The sequence below is a fragment of the Alosa pseudoharengus genome, unplaced genomic scaffold, assembly GCF_046254945.1.
Source record: "Alosa pseudoharengus isolate Yale_2024_CS ecotype anadromous, Long Island Sound unplaced genomic scaffold, YU_APseudo_1.1 YU_APseudo_1.1_scf_13, whole genome shotgun sequence".
NCBI lineage: Eukaryota > Metazoa > Chordata > Actinopteri > Clupeiformes > Clupeidae > Alosa > Alosa pseudoharengus.
Window position 1 is genome coordinate 16,040,096 of NW_027468598.1, and position 10,025 is coordinate 16,050,120.

The 10,025-nt window shown below is 41.0% G+C and overlaps 1 protein-coding gene across 1 annotated transcript in view; it reads right to left on the reverse strand.

Annotated features, from left to right (window-relative positions):
- The window catches only part of fndc3a (fibronectin type III domain containing 3A), a 64,503-nt gene extending 57,589 nt beyond the window's left edge, over positions 1-6,914 (reverse strand). Inside the window, exons 1-2 of the mRNA XM_076282280.1 lie at positions 6,558-6,914; positions 206-356 (exon numbers count right to left, since the gene is read on the reverse strand). Of these exons, the coding sequence (XP_076138395.1) occupies positions 206-316 (111 nt within the window). The 5' untranslated portion in view covers positions 317-356; positions 6,558-6,914. The remainder of the gene's footprint in view (positions 1-205; positions 357-6,557) is intronic.
- Between the last annotated feature and the right edge of the window lie 3,111 nt (positions 6,915-10,025).

Below are 10,025 nucleotides of genomic sequence, written 5' to 3' on the forward strand. Positions count from 1 at the left end.
CACACACACACACACACACACACTTCATTCTGGCAAAAGACTTTGTTTACAAACAGCCACACAAGGCAGACATAACAGAGGAGTAACAACAGAGGCCTACACAGGGCTAGCTTCCAGCACGGAAATCTATTCAACAGCCAAAAACGAGTACATTCAAAAGAAAAAGATTCCCACATCGAGGAAGAGGAAGTGACATATGATTTACCTGCTGCGGTCCCTCTCCGTTGACCATGGCCGGGGGCGGGGGCGACTGGAGGAGTGGGAGCTCGGGGCTAAGCAGCTGGCCAGACTCCAGTGGGGGGGTGTGGTCTGCCATGGCTCCCTCATTCACACCACGGACCAGGCACTCCCAGCTCCTGCACGCAAACAGACACACACACACACACACACACACACACACACACACACACACACACACACACACACACACACACACACACACACACACACACACACACACACACACACACACACACACACACACACACACACACACACACACACACACACACACACACACAGACAGATCCATCAGTCTCAATCAGATCAGTGCTATGACATCCATGTCTTACTCTCCACAAACAAGACCACGGTCTCACACTCATATATATATATATATTTATATATATATATATATTTCATATATATATAATATTACTATATTCAGTGTCATTATAGAAATATTAGAGAGGCACCTAAGTGGAACCTCTGGGCGACTAGATATTATTTTTGTGTGCCAATTTGTGAGAGCATGTGAGGCACAAGTGTCCCCATTGGTTTTGGTTTGCAGGAAACACTGATGGAAAATTCTGAGCACACCTCAGCTCCACCATTTATCTTCATTTGTTTGTCCTTAAGGCTCAAACTTTTTGTGAAAGGAGGGTACCGTCAAGAGAAACCAGCCACCCTACAAACTGTACACAACTTCCACTACAAATAGACATGGGCTACATAGTCACATCAACAGTCATGATAGCTGGTCATGAAGACAGCTGGACTATCGTATTCACACTACAGAAGCGTTGAAGTCATTTGAAAAGCCTCATACAGTTGCATTTAGTTCAAGTTGCAGTCTTTCTGAAGTTTGTTTTGTCGGATGCCTACTTCAGTTAGACTTATTTATCGATTCAACCTAACAAAGAAAGACAAGGACATTGACGTTTTGTTTTATAATGTGTCTATCATGTGTGTATGTGTTTTTTCTTTGTAATCACATCTGGGTTTTTGGCCTCATGACATAGTGAAACAGTTACATAAAGCCCTTTTTACAGCAGTAAGGTTATCTAAGGAGAAACATTCTGACTGGACGATAACATGCAACCTCGTCATCAACTTTTTATGGTCTAGAGGACAAACAGTTCCCAGCATTTATTGGCGGAAGGTCAGTTCATGCGGAAAGGAATAGCATACAAATCAAAAGACAAACCCAAACCTGAAAGTCCTCCTGTGAGCCAGCACGTCATGGCAAAACTAGTCCTGATACACTTTCCCTGATGCAATTTTCCACTTTGTCAATCAAAGGTAAAGTAACCTCGAGCATGATGACATAGCGACTCATACCGTGAATTATAGCACTGGCCTTTCAGCATAGTCCTGGGATATTCCAGACAGCATTGGCAGCCCCCAACACCGTGCAGAAACCACAGAGGTATAGAGCGGTATAGAGAGGTAGCTAGAGAGAGTGTGAAGGAGAGAGAAAGATAGAGGGAAAGAGACAGAGAGGTGGCACATGTGTCCTTGAACCTAATTAGAATCTAGTGCATCGCTAAACCCGAGGGTGATCTGGCTTAACTGCTAGCCACACCCCCTCCTTAAGCTCAAACACTGCCAGGTTACAAGGTGCTGGTCAATGGACACAAGCCCACTAAGACTAGGCTACATCTCCTGCCACAGCGTTATGTGAACTGACACAACAGGTTTGACCAAGAAACCTATTGTTGCTTGCTTTACTATGTTCCCTAGCAAAACAGACTTAACATGACATAGACATGGGTGAGGCAGGAATCAAATTTCCGGAAACAGCCGAATATGAGAACTGAAGAGACAATGTTCTGTCAAGTGTATCTCCAAACAAATGACAGCCTTTACAAAACCTGATGGTTATTGAGAGGCGACAGCAAAACCTAGTGATGTTGAAAGTCACAGTGGTCGAGCCAAATGTTGCACACTTTATCCATCCACTGGAAAGTTTGTGATTGTTTTGCATCTTACAGCCTTAGGAGCTTTAGGCCTGCCTATGAAAAGGATATGACATAAGAAGGCTTGCACTCATCCAGGTTTAAAGTGACATTACCACCCCTAAATCAGGCTAATTAACTGGAACAACTCACAAATAATTAAATCTCTGCTTGACCATACATGGACATCAACGCATCTTCACAAAGTCTTCCAAAAGTTTGTCAACAACTTTAAAAGATGGAGGCCACAAAAAGTAGCCTATGCGGTCATGACAACTGTCCTTGGACTGAGAGCTTATGGCAGTGCAACACATACTGGCTTTTTCAACTGAAGCTTATTTAACAGGAATACCAAAACAGACACAATAACCAAAATCAGGTTGGGTCGTAACCCCGTCATACTACATATTTGTGAGTGCCTGTCTCTAGACACTTCTCCTCCACCTGAATTTACCATGTCTGACTTTGCAATTGTTGATATGGTAACACTCAGGAAAGAAGTGATGCAACTGAAACCCACCACCTGCACACTTTGTACAGACTGTTTGACTGAAAGATGACTGCATTTGACTGCATTTAATCCAGACCACCCTTATTAGCCAGTTACAGAATTGCATTGTCCTTTCTGGCTCAGAAACATTGCCAAAGCACAGCCATTTCTTTATCAACAGATACAGAGAAAATAGTACGCTTTTTTTTTTTAGCTAGACCATTCAGAATGCTGTAGCATGGGTCTTAGAAAGTGAGCGCATATCACACTGACGCAAAACGGCGCCATAGAAATAAAGACTGAGTCAATGATTGATTGATTGATTGACTGATTGATTGAGCAAGCGATATATAAATTATTAATTAATCTATTCAGTACACAATTTTGTTCATAGTTTCAACTTCCTGATGTAGGGAAACACATGTTTGACATCCTTCTGTCTTTAATAGTTTCTACCTAATGGATCTTAGTTTGCTGTCTCACAAGCAATTAATATGAGTACATGCAATAGATGCTAATGAGAGTTATCATCAAATTCATTACAAAATCAAGCGTGTATTGAAAGTATGAAGAGGTCGGACTACCATGCTTCCTTTGACCGCAGACTGTTGGGCAAGACTTCCTACAGCTAACGATACCATCACTGCTAGATTAACTGCTACATCGAGCAGAATCGGTTCATTTCTAAATAAGGGATGCCGTATGCATGATTCCGGTCACGTGGCAGGCGAAGGCCTGCATCAGGCAGAAAGGGCCCTGAGGAGAGCCGTGAGAGACTCAGGAAGTGGCAGTCACACGTCTGGGGCTCCACGGCCTCTTGGCAAACGAGAGCTCTAGGGGCTCTAGGTCACTATCTCTTCAACAACCTGATCTTGTGCGCTCAATACATCAGGTCAGGAAGGGTTAAGAGAGTCGCACCACCAATACCGAGGGCAAACTTTGCCCTTTTCTACCAACAGAGATCCGGCTCCATTTACGTTTATTCCACCTAACCGTCGCCATGAGTAAACAAAGTCATGCCTGCCTACCTTAACAGCATTCAGAGCCTCTCCGAAGAGTTAATAATAAAGATTGATATGTGAATGTAGCATGCAGAGGATAAAGGTAATTTAATATATTGATGCAAACAACTTTTTTTTTTTAATCAGTCTTTATCACAACAATCCTGTGAAATACATAGCTCAGATATGGCTGGATTTTTTACAATTGTGTTTTTTAATAAAGAAAAAAACATCTGAGAGCCTAATGAATTACATATCCTTTTGCAGAACAACTCCTAGATTATACAAGTTTCATTCATTGAAACAATCCCAGAAAAGGAAATGTAGGCTATGTTTCTGGTAGAATGTCCCAGAACATTTCTGGACATTTAAGTCTAACTTCAAGGTTGAAGAGATGCACCAAGGGGTGAGTGTGACCTAATCTCCTGACAGGCCAGTACTTCCTTCGTCTTCTTACAGTGAATAAAGGGGGGCATTCCACCAGTCATGAGTGGATGAAACTTCTCTCAATCAAACTTCCCCTAGCTCAACATTTTCAATATGCTGGGAAAAATATGAGTGCACAAGAATATGGAACATTCCAACCAAATGTGTAAAATGGAATTTTATTGATATTCTTGATGAAGGAATTTATAAGAGAAATGAGAACACTGAGGACAAGGGGAGACACCTGGAGGTGTTTAAAAACTATAAGACAAGAAAGTGAGAATTGAAAGAGCGTAAGAGAGAAACCAGCGCAAACATCTGCTTGTCTATTCTTTGTGAAACCGACCATCACTAGATAACATAGCCCATGCAAATAAGCACCTGTAGCCATTTGTTTTACAGCAATGTCAAATTAGACATCAATTCATTAGAGAAATCAATTGACAAAATGTCTCTCTCTGGTAAGGTAAGTAGGTTATGCTAACCAACTTTTCTGTACTCACATACATTGAGACCATGTTGCATGGTGTTACTGCACTTTAAACAATAATTAATTGATTGATTGATTGATTGATTGATTATGGTTACCACCACAGCAAGATGTCAAATGGACAAAAAAGTTTACCACCACAGAAGGCCACATAAAAGTCTAATTTATGATATGCATAGGCCCATCTCTCAATTGTTCATTTTGACAAGACAATTCACGCCTCTAATGTAAAAGAAAGAAAGGCTTCTTATTTCACATTTTTCATATTCTATCTTCAGTGCAAGGCATTTTCAGGAAGGGTGAATGCACGTATTCCACTCTGTATACTGCACTAGCAAACATAAACTTTGTTCAAATAAAGCCAAGAATGAAAATCCTGAAAAATAAATGGAAGGGAAATGATGGCCTCTGATCACAACCTAATGCTTTTAAAATTTAGCAGGAGCTTAGTGGTAGGTAGTGGTGGTCATCTTCCACTCATGGAACCACAGCCTGCACCAGGGTCCCAACCCTCTCAGTTCATCCAAGTAGTTTGAGTTGAGTTTGGATGAAATCCTTCATAAAAGTATTATTGATAGCCTACATCATGCAGAGAACTGCAAGATAATACAAGGGAAATTATACTGCAAGGCAGACAGCATACTAGTGGACATTAAAAGTAAGCATTACATTTTGTTATGAATTGCCAAACTTTGTTAACTGTCTTGTGGAAATGTTTCAAATGAGTGGTAACCAGATGGTAGTTTAATAGATGACAATTATTGTCAATGAATTGCAATTGCATGCAACCAAAGAAGGCGTTGCTAATCAAAGTTAAATAACAAGAGAAATGGTCATAACATTTCACTATTAGTGACATTTAATATGATAGGACTACTGGAGGGCACTGTTAATTGCTGAGGCTGCAGACGTTTACTATAGCTATCTATCCAATGTAACTTAAATTTCTGACCGTGACTTTGCGAAGCGTTTCCTGGTGTAGACATGCTTAGTAGTTTTCTTTCTAAATAGATGACTGGCATTATATGCATCTCTCTCGAAAGTCATAATATTGGCCATCACGCCATTATTTCTGTGTTGACGTGGACAAGTACCATCAAATGCTAGCGAGCTACAAAGCGAAAGAGTTCCTTACCAAGCTGTAACAGTTAACAATGGTTAGCTTATAAATAAGCTTCATAATCAAACGCTTTTGGTTTGGAGAAGTTACGTGAATGTTAAAAAGTTAATCTTTAATCCAGTATATTGGTTTGTGTTTAAACAAATAGCGAGGTAATGTTATAATACGTGGTAAACTAACACCTACAGTGGTAACGTTGGCTAGCAGGCTAAGCTTGTGCACAACTAGCTATAGCATACCAGTTACTAAACAGCTTGCCAACTAAGTACATAGCCACTGATAGGCAGCTAACGTCGATGCCATATTGTTCGGTAACCAGTTAGTTGGCTAAATAACACAACAATGCAAGCTAACAATATAACTGAAACTAGGCAACTCGTTGAATTGCACTGCCAGCAAGCTAGCAAATGTTGCCACAGCTCGTCTTTACACCTACCAGTTATAACAACATTAACAACGTGTCACTTTACTTTGGTTATGTAAGTTAATTGGCTGTAGTTACAGTCTATCCTGAGCCTAAAATAACATAACATTAATTAATAGTACAGACTTAAAAAACCAACAACAAAAACAAATCTCCATGGGACGTGAAATGCTGGGCTAATTTGGTTAGGTCTAATTTTGCTTGATAACCATTATAACTAACGTTACCTAATGTTAGCGTTTGGAAGATCATTTTGGCAGATCGGACAATGTTTAGTTTAGACATCAACACTGGGTAACAAGCCTGTCTAGCCTGTCAGCCTGCTACAACTAGGCTACTACAGAGGCTAACAATAAATCAAGCGTCCGGTTTCAGCTTAGCGAACCAAGGATTGCTGACTTTGTAAGGGAAACAGTCTTTGCTACTCACCACAGCTGTTTCTCGCTCGAGCCTTATTTGCAAGCACAAATTATACCGACTGCTGTATGAGTGAATTTAATCTGTCAGTGTATAGAAAACTAGCCTCCTCGCATTCACTTGGATAACTAGCTAGCAAGCTAACGATACGTGGCTCCTTAAGCACTCTTAATACATTTCTCGACTGCCTTCTCAATCCTGGAGTTTATGATGTGACATCATAGAGATGATCCTGGAAAATTATACAATGATGACTGAAAAGGATTTTTCCAATCCCGAAATCAACTGTCTGTGAGTCTCGCTAAATTCTAGCTACAATTGTAAACCTCTCTGCATGTTAGTGCACAGGGCCCTTTAACCATCTGTACAAGCGCCATCGTTTGCCCTACAAGAATGTACACAAAGCCTAGGGCGCATGCGTATCGGGGTAGCCTTTTTTCAAACGACTTTCAATGGGTAACGTTAAGTTCGTTCTTGTCATTTATTGTTTCACAAAGTCGCATGGAAGTCATACTTATACGACATGAACACGTATGTCTAAATTACATTGAATATGACACGTAGGTGAATAGGACGCCGACTTGGGAAAGTCCATCAGACGATATGTAACGTCACCTGAACTGAACTGACATAACTATAGCCTATTATGTCGTTTTTATATGTCGTATATATATGTCGCCAAATGTGACAGCTTACCTTCTGTCATATGACAGAAGGTAAGCGGTCACATTTGGCTGTCCATACTCAGGACAATTTTCAATACAAACAAGCTGATTTTATGACAATGAAAGCAATAGTTGCAGTGAGTGTTCTACCTCACAAATGTTATGTCGTCATACCTCGTAATTTCCTGCAGATGGCGTAATTTACTCATTAAAACTAGAGTCGGATATCCACAAGTTACCACCACCCCGTGATGCATGATCTATAAATAAGCAATGCATCCGGCATATAATACATTATCTCTTACATATGTTACCATTTGATGCATTGAGTTAGCCTCAGAATTTACATCTACAGTCCCCTGGCAGGGCTCAATTAAAACACACACACAACCACACCTTACATGGCATGAGTTAATTTCTCAGCTGCTAGCTGAGCGTTTTTTGCATGTGTACAGAACAGAACAGGAGGAAAGTTACACCCAGGAGTCTCCATTGACCAGTCATTGTAGCTTTCCACCTACTGAAGCTAGCTAGAGGGGATATATTTGTTAAGAAAGACACGTTTGGATTTTTGTCATGCAAAAAGAACATAACCATGCAAAAAATAGGTTATTCCATTCACATTGGTTAATATTTCCTAAAACAGCATTTATTCTCAATGTCAACCATGCCCAGGGATGGTAAAAATACACCAAAATAAAACATCAAAATAAATACCCATTGGAAATGGGCTTCAATGACCTCTAGATGGACCTGCAGAGCAAATCCCAAATTTGCCAAAAGGCTATTACCAAAACACTATTATTTACACGATTACTCCTGAAATAACTGCTATTAACTGCACATTTACTATATAAAAATCACTGTTTGGAGGAAAAGGTTCGTGTACTGTCGTCGGTTGGAAGTTCTAATGGCAAAATCGCGGCAGGTTTGCCTATATATTATTCAGTGAGGCGCGGTGGTTTATGGGATGAGTAGTTCCTTCGCTCGGAATTGAAAATGTGTACACAGTCTTGTACCTTTGACTTTTTTTGGACTTTCTCTTAGTTTTTTCACTCGAAATGATATGTTGTATGCTTATGAGTTACGCCGTAGCTGATTATCCTAAGACATGCTTTAAAACTCTTTAGATACAGATTTTTCCAAAACGTCAATGGGAGAAATGAATGGGAAATTTACTTCCGGAAACTAAGCTCTCTCGGAGGAGGGGCGGGACTGTAATGCTCCTGCGATTCACGCGAATTAAGCGTGAGCTTTTGCACGGCCGGCGCCATCGACTGGTCTGGCATATGCACTACAGCACATTTAGCCGGTTATACCTCTGTGTGTGCAGGCGAGTTTTTTCTTTACCGGTGTCGTTAAAGATGTGAAAGCGGTAAGAGAAAATTCACCCGACGGTTTCGTGTAGACGTAGCCTAAGCTCACATTCTGAAGGCAAAAACATTGTGTTGGTGTGTGGTGATACTTGACGCAAGTTTTTTTTTATCTGGCCGCCAGGTGAATAAGGCGAATTTTGATGTCAGAAAACGTTGGTTGGTTTTTTATATTTTTTTATGTTCAAGTTTATTGTCATGTATTCATAAAATAAATTATAAGTATTGAAATGATTTAGCTCAAGAGCCAGCTTAACTTGAATTAAATATGTGTTTGGGGGGGGGGGGGGTGATGAAAAGCGATTTTTGGACCATACGCCAGACCGCACCCCTGTTACACGTCATTAATTGCCACACCCCTGGGCGCAAGGTTTAGTATAAGTGGAGCAACATGGCAAATAATTCATCACTTTATTGAGTGTAAGATACGATTTTGCTTGGCTACTGGGTGTCACTGCTAATACGTTTAAGGGAAAATGTTCTGTTTTGCAAGAAACAATAATCTGACTATGTTGGTATGCTATGTCTGTATTGTGTGTGTGTGTGTGCTTATTTTGACTGTTCTTTGTTCCCCCTTTAAGTTTAGGAGCTTCTTGTTTTGACGAGATTGAAAACTGAAAAGGTAGCCTCACTCTTTCTGGTACTACTTGTAAAATGAAGGGCACTTGGAGAGCACAGACCTCTGCCTATCTTGCAATGTTACTAAAATGTTTTTAAAAGAATGGGTTCTTGCTTTGCCCATCCTACACTCTTCCACCAAGTTTCAGGACAATTGTACTGGTAGTTTGTGTGTAACCCTAATGACAATTAAACAAACAAACCCACAAACGGAAGTATGTAAGTAAGTATGTACTTTTTTGATCCCGTGAGGGAAATTTGGTCTCTGCATTTAACCCAATCGGTGAATTAGTGAAACACAAACAGCACACAGTGAACACACAGTGAGGTGAAGCACACACTAATCCCGGCGCAGTGAGCTGCCTGCTTCAACGGTGGCACTCGGGGAGCAGTGAGGGGTTAGGTGCCTTGCTCAAGGGCACTTCAGCCACGGCCCACTGGTCGGGGCTCGAACCAGAGTGCTAACCAGTGGGCCACGGCTGCCCCTTAAAAAAAGTAATGACACCAACTTAATTATACACAAATGAACACATTTAAATTGTTTTGCTAAATGTTAATCACCTCCGTAGCACTATTGAGAAGGCATTGCTCTGCTGAGCACATGAAGAATTATGGGGGCAGCCGTGGCTTGTAACCGAAGGGTTGCCGGTTTGATCCCTGACCCAGTAGAAAAAATGTGGGCGGTAGATATTAAGAAGTGGTTGAGCATTGCTCTCCCATGAGTGCCCTTGAGCAAGGCACCTAACCCCTCACTGTTCCTCGAGCGCCGCTGTAGCAGGCAGCTCACTGCTCCGGGTTAGTGTCTGCTTCACCTCAGTGTGTGT